This window comes from Carassius auratus, unplaced genomic scaffold, assembly GCF_003368295.1.
Source record: "Carassius auratus strain Wakin unplaced genomic scaffold, ASM336829v1 scaf_tig00033198, whole genome shotgun sequence".
Classification (NCBI taxonomy): Eukaryota; Metazoa; Chordata; class Actinopteri; order Cypriniformes; family Cyprinidae; genus Carassius; species Carassius auratus.
In genome coordinates, this window is record NW_020526058.1 from 10,416 (window position 1) to 30,288 (window position 19,873).

Below are 19,873 nucleotides of genomic sequence, written 5' to 3' on the forward strand. Positions count from 1 at the left end.
AAACATGAATGTTTTAATGCTAGTGAATAAAAATAAACCATCCACTCGAAAGTCTCGCTCATCATGACAGAACCTGGTTCAGTGAGCTGCGTCTTGGGCCGATGACGTCACTTCCATGGAGGCATGTTGTACACGCCCCGTCGACTGACTCCACGCCCACGTCAAAACAGTGCCAAAAAGAGACGTGCAGAAAAGTGAAGCGCAATGGAAAGATGGTATGGCAAGCTCAAACTAGACTGACACGCAAAATAAAAGCAGCATTGCAAATAAATTAATAGATATGACCATGGAAAATACGTATTGCAAAATCATTGCTTTCGCGCCGTTTCATTTGTTTTGCAGTTCTTAATTTTTGTGTGCAAAAAGCAAATGTATTTTCCTCAATACTTTAAATAAAATGTTTTAAATTAGTTTTTGTTTTTATTGTTTTTGTATATTTTTAAACAAGGTAAATCTTTCTGATTTATTAAAATAAAACTGAAAATAAAATAAAAATGAAACATACATGGATTTTTCTGGACTAAGCCCCGGATCTCCACTCACCCTAGAACCAACCCTGTGTGTGTGTGTGTATATATATATATATATATATCTCTCAGAAGTAAATCCACTCATGCATGCAATCGATATCATTTTCTCTTCATGAGAACAGCACAAAACACTCACAGGAGACTGTGGTGTATGAAAGTGTTTATTCACAGAATAGTGAGTGTGATAACCGCACACATAACCGTATATTTGTTCAAAGACAAAACCCAGTGACCTGTCATACATCACATACGTGAGATCTAATCTGAATTCACGATTTCAGAGGCATCTGAACATCAAGTGGTGGATCGGTCTGTAATCCTGCTCATGATAAACACCAGTCACGAAAACCAATTCAAAATAATTATAATTTTCTTAAAGCAATGTATTTGCTTTGATTTCGTGATGAAATAAGACCTTGTTTAAACGTTAAATATATGTTTAAAGCCAATTACAGTACGCCGAATGACTAAGAAGCCAGTAAAGTTCCTGTCACACTTCAAAAGTCAGAAATATGAACGAGAGAAAAAGCAATGCTGTGAAGTCAAAGTAACAGTACAGTTTAATCTCAGAGCAGAGTTATTGTTTCGAAGCCCCGCCCCCGGGTTCTCTCGATTGGCTGGCTGAAGCTCCGCCCCCGGGCTCTTTATACATGCGACTCAGATGCTGCAGCAGAGCCTCTAGCTCTGGATTCCCTCCGAGCTCGGCGATCAAGCGATAGGCTTCAGCTTCCAGATCCAGCAGCGTCTGACGGGTGTAAGCGAACGAGCCCACCTTCTCCAGATAATCCACGCAGTAGCGCTTGATATCCACGTTCTCTGTGCGCTGCCGGAGGATGTTCTGCACCTGCGTGCTCTCGGGATGCGACCAGATGGCGTGTATAGTGGGGAAGGAGAACTTGCCCTCCGTCAGATCCTCGCAGAAGCTCTTGTTTTCGCTGTACTCTGTCGAGTTCAGGTTGGCGTAGTCGTCCCGGATCTGGAAGAAGAGCCCCAGGGTGTCTAAAAGCGGCTTTAGGTCTGTTTTCCAGTGGGAGAAGAGCTGCATGAGGCCCACGGCGAGGCCGAAGAGGCCGCCGGTCTTCTGCAGCACCATGCCGCGGTACTCATCCTCGCTGGGGCAGGTGTAGGTGTCTCTCCAGTGGATGTCCAGACCCTGACCGCGGTGCAGCTCCAGCAGCTGACGGGTGAAGACGTGCACGGCCTCGGGGTGCTCCAGCGTCAGCACCTTCTCCAAACCCAGGAAGTAGACGTAGTTGGCGGAGTTGATGACAGACGGCACGCCGTAGATGCTGTGGGCCACCGGGAAACCGCGCCGCAGATTAGAGCTGTCTTCAATGTCATCGATCAGCAGACTGGCGTTGTGCAGCATCTCCGTCACCTCGATGATCACCTGCCGAGACAAATATAAGATCATTATGAAAACCAGATCACCGATATTCAGTCTAAAGTCAACTCATGCACACATGCATTTAGCAGATTCAAGCTGGATAATAATACTTCACACTGCAGTATATAATCTAAAAACTGCATTGCACTTGTATTGTGAACAGACAAGTTATATGTCCAACTTTATCCTCATATATACGGTACACTGACATAAAGTGAGATATATATTGTCCATATCAGATCTCAAATGCCTGATTTTATTTTAGTTTAAATTAAAATGATAATTTTAAAATATTACTGTCTTAAATATAGGCCAATTTAAAAACTAAAATTATAACTTTGTATATGCAACAGTAACCCAATCTTAATATGAAGGTCCAATGCTTGAAAAACAGTGAGATGATTTGTAATCATACAATTTATGTAATTAATCATTGTGCTAATTCATTATGTATAATAACTACAACTACAAAATATAATTATGCATTCAAATTACTTTTAATCAATTAAAATTATATTGATTATACTGTTATAATTGTCACTTGTGCTCACTTAAATTCATACTTTATAATAAAATGGATATTATGATAATTACATCAATACTATACAAATAACATTTAATTAGGATATTAAAATATTTAATATAATTGCACTTTACATCACTTTTAATATATATATTTTTATAAATTAATACTATTAGAATTACATGTTTTAAAATAATAAACAGCTTAAATATACACATGCACAGGTGTGCAAATATGGAAAGTTCAGTTAAAACCTAAAATAAGCATTCTGCTCTTAACATCAGGGATGAGGATGAAGTGAAGTGTATTCTGAAGCAAGTGTGTCTTGTTTATTTAATTTGTGTCTTAATAACTTTCTGCCATAGTGTATGATCTGTACGCGGCCTCTGCTGAAAAGATGGATGTAAACTGAGGCTGAGAGACGCACTGTAATGGATGTGATGACCAGCAGGGGGCAGCAGCTGCTCACACTGCACTAGATAGTGTTTACCATCAGGGTGTGTCTGAATGCACACTCATATCTTGAGTTTTTAGTCAAACTCTGCCCAGATGCATCATGCCACTAGATTTTCAAAGATGCCACGTGCATAACTGCATCTTTGATTTATTAATAGCTTGCCTACTGTAGGTAAACAATGCTTGACTAAAACTACAGAAGCTTTCAATTTTGTCACCCACAAATACTAATAAAAATAGTAAATGAACATACTTTCCAGAAGGCCAACAATTCACTAAAAATGTTTTTTTTTTTTTGTCTTATGAAGTATTCTAATTTGTTGAGATGGTGGGTTTTTGTTAAATGTGAGCCAAAATCATCACAATTAAAAGAACCAAAGACTTAATCTACTTCAGTCTGTGTGCACTGAGTTTAATACACAAGTTTCACAATTTGAGTTGAATTACTGAATTAAATGAACTTTTCCACAACAACCTAATTTGAGATTCGCCTGTATAATACTCTTAAAGAGCATGAGACACTAATAAAGAGATTGAAAATAATTATTTAATTTCAAAACAGTAAATTCTAATGACAATTATAAATTAACTTCAAAATATTCTTAAATCTAGAAAAAAAAATCAAAAACATTAATAAATGTAGACCAATATAAATAATAGTACATCAATACTATTAGAATTATATTTTAATCAATTAAAATAATAAAATATTATATCATAAAACAAACTCAATGCATGCCAACTGAAAAGTTATTTTATGCAATTAATTTTATCATTTATAATACTAATTTTACTAATTAAATAATAATAAAATGCTACATTAATACTATTAGAATTACTTGAATCAATCAAATAAAATACTGTATCAATGTTAAACAAAGTCAGTGTAGGACAATTTAAATGTTCTTATTGCAATTTTATAATAATTAAATAGACTAATTAATCATTAAAATGCTAAACTAATACTATAAGAATTCATTTTTATCAAAGTAATAAAATAATATTGTTAAATGGTCAGTGTTGGTCAACTGAAAAGTTATTTTAATGCAATTTTGTAATAATATAATTTAAAATGTTAATTTTAACCATTAAAGACCTACATTTTAAACTATTAGTTACATTGTAATCAATCAACTAAAATAAAATACTATAATTAAACATTCAATGTAGACCAATTTAAAAGTTTGGTTTTTGCAAATCATTTAAATAATTAAAACACTACATTAATACTATTACACTTGACAAAATGATAAATGCAAAAATATTTGTTTTTGCCCCCATTTTTCATGAGCTGAACTCTCATAAGACTTTTTCTATGTACACAAAAGGCCCATTTCTCTCAAATAGTGTTCACAAATCTGTCTAAATCTGTGTTAGTGAGCACTCCTCCTTTGCTGAGATAATCCATCCACCTCAGAGGTGTGGCCTATCAAGATGGTGATTAGACAGCATGATTTTTACACAGGTGTGCCTTAGGCTTGCCACAATAAAAGACTTAAGAATCTTCTTAATGTTTTGTGAATCCGGCCCCTGATCTGTTGCATTCATGAGTGTGACTAGAGATTAAGCGCAAGCCGGCTAAAGATAGAGTAAAAAATGTGATGCTTCAAATCAGTTGAGGTGCTATAGTGATTCAATTAGGGGCAGGAGTTTATATGAACGCATGTCTGAGGGGAACTTACTGTCTTCAGAAAAGTTTATAAAAAAAAATTTTCCTTTCATCTTGCCTCTGTATTATGCATATTAAAGTTCATAAGAGCAGCGCTGCTTTGTTTACTGCGGTAACCAAGGAAACGCTTAAAGCTCCACCCGCAGCGGTGCTCATAAGTGCTTTGTTTACAGCGGTAACCAAGGAAACGCTTTAAGCTCCACCTGCTGCAACGTTCACAAGTGCTTTGTTTACAGCGGTAACCAAGGAAACGCTTAAAGCTCCACTCACAGCGGTACTCGTACGTGCTTTGTTTACAGCGGTAACCAAGGAAATGCTTAAAGCTCCACTCACAGCGGTACTCGTACGTGCTTTGTTTACAGCGGTAACCAAGGAAACGCTTAAAGCTCCACCTGCTGCAACGTTCACAAGTGCTTTGTTTACAGCGGTAACCAAGGAAACGCTTTATGATCCACCCGCAGCTGTGCTCATAAGTGCTTTGTTTACAGCAGTAACCAAGGAAACACTTTAGGCTCCACCTGCTGCAACATTCACAAGTGCTTTGTTTACAGCGGTAACCTAGGAAACGCTTTAAGCTCCACCTGCTGGCAGAGAGTGAATCTGCGTCACGTTCAGCTCGTCTGCTGTTTCCGTTTCATGTAGATATTGTTTTATGTATAGTTTCACAAAACTGAAGTCAAACCATTCTGTTTTTGCTTCATATTTCCAAATTATACAATCTAATTTAGCTTAAACATTGTTCATGTTGAATGTATGCGGCATCTTTGTTTGGATCATGATTAAAATGCAGTGGTTTCCTCTCATTTTAAACGGAAAGAGCACAGACCAAGCCTTATTTTGTTTATATGAAGATATTTATTTAGTGTTACTTATTTTACGTGGAGCTTGTTTTTAAATTTCAAATAAGTTTAGTCATTTATATTATTTTTAAATTGCCATTCAGCTGATGCTTTTATCCAAAACGACTAACAAATGAGGACAACAGAAGCAAGTTTTAGGTTTTAATGTAATTCTATATACATAATCTTACATTTAGGCCTAAATATTTTTTGAGTGATACTTGCTGTGAAACAGGCCCAGGAGTTGATTTTCTTCAGGTCTACAGTTCAAAAAGAGCATTTAGATGAAGTATTGTACTTTTAAGGGTTTAAACAGAGACGGTCTTGATCTTTACTTTGAAAAACACTTCATGTGCTGAAGCGACCAGCAGGGTGCGTCAGCGCTGGCATCCGCTTCAAACATGGTGTGTGTAGTGAAAGAAAAACTTCCAGAGGAAAGACAGACATGGAAGATTTCAGAGACTGAAGAACTGCTGAGCGTTTGACCTTAAGAGAAGATCAGATGCTCTCGCAGCGGAGTTAAAGCACATTCACTGTAAACTACAGCTGCATAGTAATGTGCTGGGAGTCCAGCCAGCGTTATGAATCCTGCAAACACACTGCTTAGTTAGATTCTGTCCCTGCAGAGACCCTATAATCTCACACACACACACACACACACACACACACACACTCGTCGGATTCACCGGACATCAGTAAGAACAAGCACTGCTTCTTCAGTCTTAAAGCATTTTACAATCAGTAAGATAGAGATCATAACCGTTTTTTTGTCTGCCTTCAAGAAACATTACATCATCCAGCGATGACATCAACAGTGTTTCTGCTTGCTTTCAGATGTCCTGACTGTTTTCCAGATGAACGTTTAGATATTTTTAGTGAAATAAGGCAAATACACTGATTAAGAGCAAGATTCTATTGTAGCGTGAAAGCTAAACAAATTAAAACAATTTATAAAAAAATATATCCATCATTAAATCCAAAGTGTTTCTGTATAAATGATAAATTATTTAAATCGATACAAATAGTTAAACTATGCCATGATTTTTATATACACAAATATAAAATGATAAAACAAATAAAAAAATATAAGTATATTTATAATTTATAGTTTCAGTCTCATACATTTTAACTAACTTTTTACAGCTAGCAATATTTCAACCATGTTTATACATTTTAAATTAATGTAACACTTCACAATGTCACAATTTATGCTGACTGTAAGCAACTAGAAAAAAAATTTAAATGATCAAATAGATGCAACAAATTAAACTATGCTATGGTTTTATATAAATATTTAAATAGAAAGTCAAATAAAATAAATATATTAAAAGAATAAATAAATTAAAAAGTACAAATATAAATAAAAATAACCACAAAGTGGTTTATAAATAAGTAATTATTTTATGCAAAACGAGAAGTTGTTCCTTTTTGGGGTTAAAAAGAGAAAAAGAAACCACAACAACCTGGACTTGTTTTTGTAAATTTCACCCATTTTTATTTGGTTGTTCTGTCCTCTGCCTGAAGTGTAGTGAACTCCTCGATCCAGTGGATAAATGTTTCTGAACAAACTCACAAGCTGTTTAGATTCACCAGCTTTCCCAAAACAATTCGGGAAAACAGAATTCCAGCTACTTTGAACCCTCTAATCTAAATGCACACAAACACAAGAGAGACTGGGCCAATGCGTCCTCTAAAGATAAATAATGCTCAGCAGGAAACAGTCAGAAAATCAACACTCGTGAGGAAACGGTGACACTCTTCAATGCACCTCTGAATCCTGAGCTGATATCAAAGGCGTTCTTTATATTTATAGATTCAGTGAAACGTGAGCTGAAGTGAACGGTGAATGAGAAGCGATCTGTTGGCAGGCGTCAGTGCAGTGTGATGTGGTCACGAGTGATACAGCGCATGCTGACGGTTCAAGAAGAGTTTACAGGGAGATAGATTCATCTGGGAAATAGGAGTAATCATCACTTGACTATCAAGCAGTCCATGAATAGAAAGCATATTAATCATTTAATCAAAGTATCAAATAGTGGTCGACCGATATATCGGCCTTTGCTATATATCGGTCGACCACTATTTGATACTTTGTTATTGTATATTTGTTATTTTTCAAATATCGGTATCGGCCAATTCATTTTTTCTGCTTGACCGCTGTGTTCCAAGCGGGACTTTTATTTTGACGGTGCGGAGAGCAGAAGCGTCTGAGCACATAGGGCTCGCACTCTCTCTCATTCGTCGTCGTCATTAACAGTTCTGTCTAATACGGATAGAATTCGGTCTAATAATCAGATAGAACGGTTAAACAAAGAAATTAATTTATACAGAAAGTATTAATGATTGCTTTTATTTAATTTTACAAATCTTTCAAACTTGGAATCCAGCTGTGAGATCTTGTTAAGTGTGTATTCAGCAAGATCACATGTCATCTAAAGTATTAGCATGTTTCTTTTACACTTATTTTTAATCCATTGTCAAATTTTTGAATTTCTTAAATAATAATGATAGTAAAAAAATAATAATATCGGCTTTATATCGGCCCCCTGCTTTCCAAGATATCGGCATCAGCATTTGCTGTCAAAAAACACATATCGGTAAACCAATATTATCAAATATGAGTGACTAAATATTTCACACTTGACTTTTGACCAGATATAGATTACTACTTCCATATCCAAAATAAAGACAAACGAAGGATCCTCCACTTCTTTAAAAACAAACCAAATGACTTCTGACGTACGTCTTGAAAAAGATTCCCGCCTGCCTTACTGCAAACACAAGCATAAAAAAAAGATCTTGCATTATGAACATGAAGCTTGCTGGAAAGATAAAAAATGTAAAGCCCTGTAAAACCAGCCTGATGTAAACAGATCTATAGTGTTTCAACCAGAGCTACCACTCCATCAGTTAACATCTGGAGAAGACGTTTTTTTATGGAGTCTAAAATCCATAATAACACTTCTTCCAGTGAAAAAGTGCATCTCGTGTCGTCTCTCACATCAAAATTCAGCCACATATTTGTTTAGATCTGTTTAAATACTGCTTTGATCTGTGCAGATTTCTCTCCTGATTCAGACCTCATTCTGACGGCACCCATTCACTTCAGAGCAAGTGATGCAATGCTACATTTCTCCAAATCTGACGAAGAAACAAACTCATCCTGATCTCGGATTGCCAGTTTTCAGCAAATTTCCATTTTTGGGTTATAAAAACAAACCGATTATCCAATGAGAGAAAACTCACACTTGCTTTTACCATCAACAGCAGATAAATCATAATGCATGGAACCAAACCTGGAACTGATGCATAAAAATAATCATCACTTAACCCCTTCAGTGACTCTCAAATGATTATCCAATGATTTAAGTATCCTCCTCGCCAACACAACTCAATGCTGTGCTAACAATATGCCATTGACAATATCTAATAATCACTGCAAAGAGTCCTCCTGCGTTAATGGCATTCCTCATGTGTTGGTCAGCGCTACAGATATCTGCAACGCTGGAGAGAAAACAGCTGGACTGCCAAAAAATGAATTGCATTTGGATTTTTCCCACTCAGAGAAAATCCAAGCAGTTTCTGGTTTCCAGCTCTTGCATGTAGAGCCCTGCTCAGAGCACTGTGTGTTGCTGGCGTCAATATAAGAAGGGGTTTAAAGAGATTTCGCCTTTTCATACACACTTAACCCACCAAACATTTTCTCTGCTAACAGGCTGCATGTGTTTGAAGATCAAAAACGGGTATAAGAAGATATTCAGATCTCATATCTGGTCATCTAAACAATTTAAAAAGGAATTCAATTACATCTGTTGTTGCACATTTAAAAACAACTGCACGTGCAAACGATAGCTTTGTGTGACAGTCGGACCCACATTTAAGACAATCATTGATGCATTATTATACATTATTAAACTTGCTGAGTCAGAACCAAAGTAGGGCTCAATGTTACAGAAACAAAGCAGTAAATATAAATACTTTCGCACAAATATACCTCGCCTTAAATAACACTCTTCTGTACTAATGGTCCAACTGGGTCAGAAGGAGAAAAGCTCTTACTGCAATGCCATCAAATCTGCCACAAACAGGTGCAAGACGTATTAAGGCTTTTTTTTTTTAAATGAACACAAATGTGGGTGAGATTTGAGAGCTGTGGTAAAAGATTATCATTCAAAGACTTAATTTCCATCTGTTCCTCACACAAAGATAACATACTTTATGACTTAAGCAACCGAGGCATACAGACTCATTTTATGATTTGCTTTACAATAATAATATTACATAGTATTGTATTAATATTAATAATTATATGAAGATATAAAATCATATAAACAAACATTGCGTATAATACAGTATTACTTTTTACACCGTATTAACTGTATTACTCCTCTTTATATAATAGAAAAATATATTAAATATTTTTTAATGTAAAGGTGTATATACAGTATTAATTTCTACACCGCAATAATAATTATAATAAATTGCTGTTATTATTACTATTATTATACAAAATTATATAATTTTAAGATTAAATACCAATACTAATATTAATAAATGAGTTTTTTTTATATTGAGAGAGATTAAAAAAAATTAAAATCATTACAATATTTCAAACTTTAATACAATAATAATAAAAAACTAACACCATTACACAGTAATAATAATTAATGAGAATCACTGGGAATAATGGGGAATTAAATAAAAAGATTTATATAATAAATGCAAATAATAACAACTAATTATTATATATATATATATATATATCTCTTTGATATTTTAGCAAATTTTCTTTATTATTTATTTTTATATAAAACACAATGACATGAGTGAAAATGACAATAATTCGTGGCAGAACCTTCCTTTAAATGCTTTATTTCTCTCTGCTGTAACACGAGTGCCGTCATGAGCGCCTCGACTCGATCTGAAGGGGCTGGATGTTGTGATGGTTGAAAGCTAAAATATATTTGCTTTGATCATTTTCAGTCTCTGCAATGTCAGTCAGTGCAGAAACACAACAAGACAAATCAGAAAATAGCCAGATTGCACAAAACAAAAGTTTTGCATGGGAGTTTTAGGCTGCGAGAGCGGCACGGGTCACTGGAGTGCAAACCGGGTGTAGGAATGATCGTGGGCTTTCTGTACGGACAGTAACTATACTAAAAAAAGCCAAAACCTGCCAAGGAGGAATTGGTGATGCAACTACACCACCATGCATCACACAAAGCAACTCTCTCAATTGACAGATATTTAAAAGTGAGCATCGAGGTTATGACATCACAACCACCTGACCAATCACATTTACACATCAACATCCTAACAGTGTGTTTACATATAAAAGCTTAAAGGTACAGCAGCGATTCAGAAAATGATCTGATGAATCATGTTAAACATGGGGAGCATGTTGTGTGAGAACATCTCTTCTCTTAATTAGTCAAGTGACACAGTAGGTTAAAAACTGAAATAAAAACCAACACACATTATGGTAAAAATAACAGAAACCTCAGATGGCAGAGAGAAGATACGGTGAGGAACAGACACTATCGAAACTAAACCAGTCGATAACATGCACAGAGCTGTGGACGCCTGTCTAAATCAAACTAAATCAAATAAAAGAATAAACAATGAATGAATCAAATTATATCAAATGTATAAATAAACAAAATAAAAATTAAAAAATAGAATAAAAATCACACAAAATATAAAAAATCTAATTATATAAAATCTATAAATAAAACAAATAAACAAAATAAAAATGTAAAAATATAATAAAAATCACACAAAATATAAAAAAGGGTAATGACAACTTTTTATTCTCTATTCTTTGCGCAGAATTTAGTTTTACCTTTATGAGAAAAAAGTATGAATTGAGCAAGTGGCAGTTACCTTTTCCTTAAATTCTTAAACTGAACAGATGTCACACCTCCAAAAAATAAATCATATTACAATATTTTGTAATATAAATTAAAATATAAAAAATTTAAACCACAACAACACAAAAATAAGTAATGAAAGTCTAATGAAGATCATTGAGAAAAGGAGAATTTTAAAAACTGCAACAAATAATTATATAATGTATATAAATGTTGCTTTGGATACAAATTATTTAGATGATTCAGTGTTTGATAAAAACATCTGCTAAATGCATAAATGAAAACTAGCTTTCAATAACTAATATGAACGGGGGAATGGGGTGAAAATGTTTTTTATTGGGATTCATGAACTGCTAATTAATCACATTACAATAGAGAGTATTTCATGAACTACAGCCGAATTCAAAGAACTTTGTTTCTCATCTCTCTCTCTCTTATTAAACTCTGAGATGCTTTACCTGAAGCTTGTCCTCTGGGACGTTGAGCCAGTGGTTGAACGCTTGCGAGAGTTTCGTTCGGACTTGTTTTCCTGTCAAAACAGAGAAAATAGTTTCTTGTAGTGAAGCTTTTCAACAACAGGAAAATAAAAAGATTTGAAAAAGGCATTTCTTACTCCTTTCTGGCAAAAAAATCTGCACCCAGACAAGCTGAGAGGAATATTAATATATGTTTATCTATAGATATACAACATACAAACTGAAACCCAATGATAATTGCAAAAGAATATTTTTTAAAGTTAATTGAACTGTAATTGAACTGTTTCCTGAAATATCAAATAAAACAGAACTTGCATTTTATAAATTATTTCAGCTAGTTTGAAGTACTAAAATAAACTAAATGTACTAAAAACAAATCAATAAATAATGTAGACATAATAATTAAAAAATGATTTTAATGAATTTCAATTCCTGATAAATTGTATCAACAAAATTCCAACAGTTACCTTACTGACTTTGATAATTGAATAAATAAATTAAATTACAAATAAATAACCAATTTATTATTTTTACTTATTGTAATTTTTATTACATCTTATCAATTAATACAAATAAAATGAGTCATTCATTATTTATTTATTCTTTTTAAATTTGACTTTTATATTAAACTTTTACAGTTATATTACTTATTTGGTTATACAAACTGAACTTGTAATGTATTTATTGTAATTAAATTTTCTAAATGTAATATTACAAAAAAAAAATAAAGATTTAAAATAAAAATGTTGAAATTATTAGAATTGAAAAAATTCACTATAATATAATAATGATTTAGTTACATTAGTTACACAGTTACATTATTGATTTTGGTTATAAAAACAATTTATTTGTAATATATTTTATTATGTATTTAAAAAAAGGTAATTACATTTTTACAATTATAAAATTTCACGATAATATAGTAACAATTTCAGAGTTACATTATTGACTTATAATTTTTATTAAATTAAATTTTTACAAATAAAATGACAATTTAAAATTAAGTCACTTATTTTTTTTAAATAAACTATAATAATATAGTAACATTTTCACAGTATACATTACTTATTTAGTTATACAAATTAAAAATTGTAATTTAATTTATTGTAAAATAACTAAAAATCATTTTTTTATTATTGAAAAACTTTACACTATAATATAGTAATTTATAATAGTAATTAAGTAATTTATATTTTTAATAGTGATTGAATGGTGACAATTGACTGGCTATAAAATGTATAATAGATTTTATTTTACTTAAAAATAAAGAATGTAAATTATTTTATTTTAAATAATTTTTTAAATTGAAAAGCTTTTTATAATATAGTAACCATTCCTCTAAAGCAGTGGGAATAACTAAAAGAAAGAAAGAAACAAATACCAAGAGTAACCGTCTGGATCATTGCATTAATGAGAAATTATAATTCTATTGATTCTGGGGTGAAATGTGACCTGGACTTGTTTTAATGAGATTCACCCATTTAACTGTGAGTTAATGACCTCCTGGCAGTCTCTCTCGATCTCTTCACATGTCTGTTTTCTACTGTCGAGTTTCAGTTCCTCTGTGATTACTTCCCTGACCTCTGCAAAACTAGCCCAGAGGAGCCGGGTCTGCTCGTACTGTCACGAAACATCATTAACATTGCAAGAGGACAAGTTTCTCCTCGAGCTCTCAGACCGAATATTAGAAAAACTCCTTCAGTCAGCAGGGGTTTACTGTAAATACAGTTTAAACACTCAATAGAAAGACCAGCATAGAGATGTGGAGGAGAAGGTTTAATTCTGCAAAATAGGAAATGCATGTAGAGCTAAATTTACATTTCTGTCACTGACAACTTTAAGAATGCGTTAAGAATGAATTTTTTTTTATTTTTTTTTTTTATGACAGTTTCAATTAAAGTATTTAGACAGGACTATTACAGTTCTATAAAACTGAATCTTAAACCATACAAAAAAAAAACTATAATAATAGTAGTAGTAATAATAATAATAATAATAGACCTTTTCAGTTAGTCCCTAAAACTAAAAAAAAAAAAGGTGAAAGAGTTATTGTGGTTAAAAGTAAATAAAAAAACAAAAACATTAAAAACTTTAAAATATGAAAAATCCTAGTTGTTATTATTTAAGCTATGTTGAAGTACTAAAATAACTACAACTAATACATAAAAATGAATAAACACTAAAAATTTGTTTTAATGACAAACACAAACTAAAAAAGTGAAAACAATATAAAACTAAATTCCACGGTATCTTAAGAAGTTTTTAATCAAAACATTTAAAGTTAAATAAAACCATAAAAACATTTTCATTACTTGAAATAAACGTTAATTGAAAATGAAAAGTCTAATCCTTAAACATTTTATTTGAGCTATTTTGAAGTTATAATTAAAAAGAAAACTATATGTAAAAAAATAATAAATTAAACAAAATATTAAAAATGACAAATATATACTAAATCACTAACTAAAATTAAACTGAAAATGGAACATATACAAAAAATCTAATTCAAAATAAAACTATTACTATATCAATGATACTAAAATAACACTGGACGGTAAAGTACAACAATACTGAAAGATGACAACATGAACTCACAAAAAGACTATAATTAAGCCTACATCATAGTAACGCATCATACGAGACAGTGCGCAACTTCTAAAAAGATAAGACGACTCGTGTCTAAAAAAGCACTGACAAGTCATGAGGAACAAAACCTTTAACATCAAACATGACTCTTACGAATCTCATATTTGTCCTTTCTCTAATCCCTCTGTTTACAACATGCTTCATGAAGCGACAGCAGGAGCAGCTAATAATAGACACATGATATATTGTCATTTATTGTGCATTGTGCTGACTGTAGACTTCCTGTTTGACTGCAGCTGAGCTCCTGTGATCTTGCTTCTGTTACTAAATGACATGAAATGTCAAGCAGCATCCTGCTGAGCTCCACATAAATCACTGTTTATAGGGCTGTAACTATATATCCTGTCACCATACAGTATATCCACAATGAAAAACTGCAACAATGTTTCGCTGATGTTTAGACCGATTTAATTTGCCACTCATTTGAGCTTCCATGTTAATAACTAATAAACGGAGAAAAGAAAATGCATTATCATATTTATGTATACATTATTTATCATAATATGTATTGGATCATGGCACAGAAATATGGTAAACACCGAAGGTCACAGATTATTATTAAACAATTGAAAAACAAAATGCATCATTAAATAAAATGCGTTACAAATATTGAACATGGTGCATAAAATATGGTAAACCCAGGTCACACATTCAAGATTCCATGTTAATTACTACTACTAGATGAAAATAAAGTTCATTATGTCATATGATAAAGTTTGTTGATTTAATAAATATATAATATTCTATTTATTTAAATAACATTTAGCATTGTGGTACATATGTGGTACTTTTTAATGATGGATGGATGCACTTTATTGGACTATTGAAAAATAACACCCATTCACTTCCATTATAAATCTTGGAAGAGCCAGGACATTCATAAATACAACTTCGACTGGATTTGTCTGAAAGAAGAAAGTCATATACTCATTTTGAAATGTATACCAAGAAAACTACTAAAACTGATCTTATTCTTCATTTTGCATATTCAAGACGGCTTGAATGGTGTCTCAAACTTTCAGACAACAAACTAAAATGCAGTCTATTTCCATTCCTGAGTACGTTTGTCCTCGTGTTCCACAGAAGAAAGCCACAGCTTCTGAATGACATGGTGGTGAGTAAATGGATTTGTATTGAGTGTGATTTATTCCTTCAGCACCACTGTACTCTACATGCAGCCAAAAATGAATGCGTAATGCCCTACAGATGCTTTCTTACCTGGCAGCTGTAACAAGTATTTGTACGGTTCCAGAAGAATCCTTTCAGAAGTTGCTCTTTCGTCTCCGTCCATGTCTCCGTTTCTACAAAGAAACCTGCGGAGAGAGAAGAAGAGCGCGAGAGTACAAACACAGCTTACACAGAAGGTGACAGCTCAGGATTTTCTCTTATATCTAAACAGCCAATTATTTCTGGCCGAGTTGTCATTGATTTGTTTTACTTTCTAGAAAACTGCTAACATTATGTGCACGGTGTCGGGGCTTCATTTGTTCCAGAACAAACCTATTTTAGTACATCTCAATTTAAATAAATCTTGCAAGAATTTCGTGAAATCTTCAAGTGTCTACAAAATGTAATATCCATATTTAAATACACTACTGGGTCAGTAAGGTTTTTTAAACACTCTTCTACTGCTAACCAAGGCTGCATTTATTTGATAAAAAATACAGTAAAAATTCTAAAATATTATTTCAATTTAAATAGCGGTTTGCTATATGAATACATGTTAAACTGTATTTTATTTATGTGATGCTCCGCTGTATTTTCAGCATCATTCCTCCAGTCTTCAGTGTCACATGATCTTCAGAAATCATGAAAATATGTTGATTTACTGCTCAAGAAACATGAACAGCATTTAATTGAAATAGAAACCTTTTGTAAAAGTATTAAAATTTTTTTTTTTTTTTTACTTAATTTTAATAGTAGTGTACATGCATATCTTCATATCATTGATTCCCATGAACTTAAAATTTTGACCGGAGACATTAAAGCTTAAATGCATTGAATTATTTGTTTATTTTGATTATTATAACTAAAAATTTAATTATTAATAGAATATTGGTGTGTTTTATTGCCGTTGCTGCCATTATATAAAAGCAATACAACTCAACTCAAGTGGCTTATTACTGTATTAATGATGGCTTACTGTTTTGAAATAATAATCCTAATCCTGGCGACCAGATAAAAAGTTGCTATTTAAACCATCAGGTGTTTAATTATCATGTCTATTTAATCACTGCATGACTTAACCACCAACCGAAACCAGCACTTGCATTAGTTGGATGATTTATGTGATTCTCATCCCTATTTACAAACTAAAAAATCCACCAAACTGAGCAGAAACTTCAGATCTAGAGTAAATTTGACTGGGTCATCGCATTCAATGAGTAATATCTCAGCAGCTGAAGTGACGGTTAAACATTAGATGCAAGTTTAAGCATCAATAGGAACAATTTATTACAGCATGTCACTGTCATGAAAGTGCAGTGTTTGACTCTTAAACAATTTCACGGACACGATTGACATGATTCTGCAGTCGCATCCCATCACTCAAACATACACGGCCTCTTCTGGCCTTTTTACGCCTCTCCAACTTATGCTTTTGTTTACGAAATATTTGTAAGGCTATTTGTAATGCTTTCAAAGCGTTTTTTTACACCAGTCATATATCGGTTATCGGTCTGCTTGATCTGGCATAATCGTTATCGGCTCTGAAAAACACATGTCGGTCAAATTTTCTGAGATAAAACTAAACAAAAAACAATATAACACAAAAAAAAAAAAAAAAAAATCTGTGACAGAAACAAGCATTCATAGCTTTTAACTAGGGATGGGAACTGTTTAGATTTTATCGATACCGATACTGTTATCGATACTATTTGGTGCAAAAAGATATTAAGTTATTTTATTACTGCTGAACTTTAGCATCTGTATTAGTGTTCTTCAGTCAAGAGCAGCGAGTTATTTTTTCTTTGTGTTTTATTAAATTAATATTAAAGTAACAGTTCACCCAAAAAAGAAAATTGTGTCATCGTTTACTCACTCTCAAGTTGTTTTAAACCTGAATGAGTTTCTTCTGTTGAACATAAGTTATTTTGAAGAATGTTTGTTTTCATACTACTATTAAAGTCAGTGGGAACCTTTTTTGGTTCTTCAAAATATTTTCTTTTGTGTTCAGCACAAGAGTAAATGCAAATTAATACAAGTTTGGTACAAAATGACTGAGTAAATAATGACCGAATTGAAATTTTTGGGTGAACTATCCCTTTAATGACAAGCTGCAGTATGTTTAGTACTGTCCCTTTAAGAGATGCACGCACCATTTCTCTCTTACCTGTTTTAGACATAATTAACTGTGTTTTTGTGTTTTTGACAATATTAGCACAATCACTGTAGCACATCCGCATGGATATCACACACACGTCGGCCACATAATTCAGTGAAGGGAAAAGACGAGCAGTAGCTTCTAATTCGTCGTTAATATGGAAGTATACAGAGATGAAACAATGCAAGTATCGATAACAGTATCGTTTGTCCTGAAGCTTATCGGTACTTCGGTATCGACCAAATTATGTACCGGTCCCAAAAATTACCGGTTCTGTGTATCCATCCCTATCTTTAACTGCTGGTTTGGGGCCCAAAAATTGGTCACAGTTCGGTTATGATAAGGTCAAAGATGGCATGGAAGAAACTAACAAACGAACCATGAAATCGTCCAGTTAAAATTCCAGAAAATCTACATTTCAATACAGAGGGAAAATAAATGTTGTCTTGACTCCCTAATCCCTACTATTGAAAAGAGACAAAGCAAACACAAAACACTGGCGAGCAGCTTCTTTGATGCTTTCACTCTCAATACAGAAAGGATCTAGGATGAAAGGAGATGATGCTAGGGTCTAGATCAGAGGAGGTCTTTCCCAAACCACGTTTTAGACATAGAAACAAGATCAGCATCTCAATGTGGTTTTCAGATGGGATTTTCCTCATGCACGTGATGAAAACATAACCAGACGGATCATACTACATGATTCAACAACGGCTCTCCATCCTCACTCCATCCGCTTTCAACACGTGGTTTGGAAGTGAAAGCCATGATGTATTAATAAACACACACTGACACTTCTTTACCAAGGAACGGTGTAACACGTCTTATGTGCTAAATAAAACCGTTTAGCACAAACAAAAAGATGATCTTCATAATCAAACTTGCTTTTATGATGTAATTGTAGCGATTATTTTTAACTAAATATAATATTCCTAGCTAAATTAAACAAACACAAATGTGCAATAATTAATAAACAGTCAACTACAATAACATTTACATGTGCACTTATAATAATAATAAAATAAATTAAAATGACGTCTTTATTATTAATGTTACTATAATTGTACATGTCTGTTATTAATATTTATATTTATAAATGTACATTTTAACAACAAAATACATTACAATAACAGGTCACTATAACATAACTTGTCTGGTTTTACTTAATATAATTATTACTATTATTGTGAATTTATAATATAATACAAATAATAATAAATATACAATTTACAAATTAATATTCATAAATAATATATAATAACATAATAATAATATTTAAAACCCCTTTAAATTATCATACATGTACGTATTTATTATTATTATTGTAAATGTACATTTTATAACATCAAGTTAATAAATTACAATAACGTGTTATTAAATGTACATTTATATTAATTACACATTTATATTTAATGATACAAAATGTAATGGTAAGAAAAAACAGTCAAATAAAATGCTGCCCCACCCACCTTTCAGATCGATAATCCGCACTTTATCACATCCGCTTTCGTAATCCAGTACGTCACTCAACCGCTTTCGATTTTTTCCCAGATTTTCCCATACCACGCTAGCATTAGCCACTTAGCCAAACACGACAATTTGAGTCCACTTCGATTCACAGCTCATTAAATACGCGATCCAAACGGCGAATTATCATCCTTATTCCTGTAATATCTCATTAAATGAATGTCAAATAGATTTTAGGACGCGCCAGAGAGCCTTTAGACGATCTGTCACGTCCGGGTTTGACAGGAAGCTCACTCATCCCTGCTGCTCTCGCTTAAATTTGCTATCGCCATGGAGACCACAGTGCGCAGGCGCGGGAGGTGGGCGGAGCCTAAAGAACTCCGCATTTAAATCTAGTAGATTTCTGTTTGGTCTGGCAATATATGATATTTAAATGTATAAAATTAAAGACTCGGTTCTCTGAGATATATAGATATATATATTCCTTAGTTATTCCCTGTAGTTTCTTTTTCTGTTTGTTTCTTTCGGTGCTATTATGAATGTAATTGATGATAGTTGAAAACACTGCGATCCTCTACTGTTCTTATTATACACAAAAAAGCATGCCTTTTATATATATATATATATATATATATATATATATATATATATATATATATATATATATATACGAATATAAAATATTTAA

General features: G+C 32.8%; 1 protein-coding gene across 1 annotated transcript; it reads right to left on the reverse strand.

Moving 5' to 3' along the window:
- Positions 1-678: 678 nt before the first annotated feature.
- Positions 679-19,526, reverse strand: LOC113081121 (geranylgeranyl pyrophosphate synthase-like). The gene is made up of 4 exons (XM_026253157.1): positions 19,188-19,526; positions 15,615-15,709; positions 11,733-11,803; positions 679-1,920 (listed from the first exon to the last, which is right to left on the reverse strand). The coding sequence occupies exons 2-4, from the start codon at positions 15,685-15,687 to the stop codon at positions 1,108-1,110; spliced, it is 957 nt and encodes a 318-aa protein (XP_026108942.1). The 5' UTR covers positions 15,688-15,709; positions 19,188-19,526; the 3' UTR covers positions 679-1,107.
- Positions 19,527-19,873: the final 347 nt, after the last annotated feature.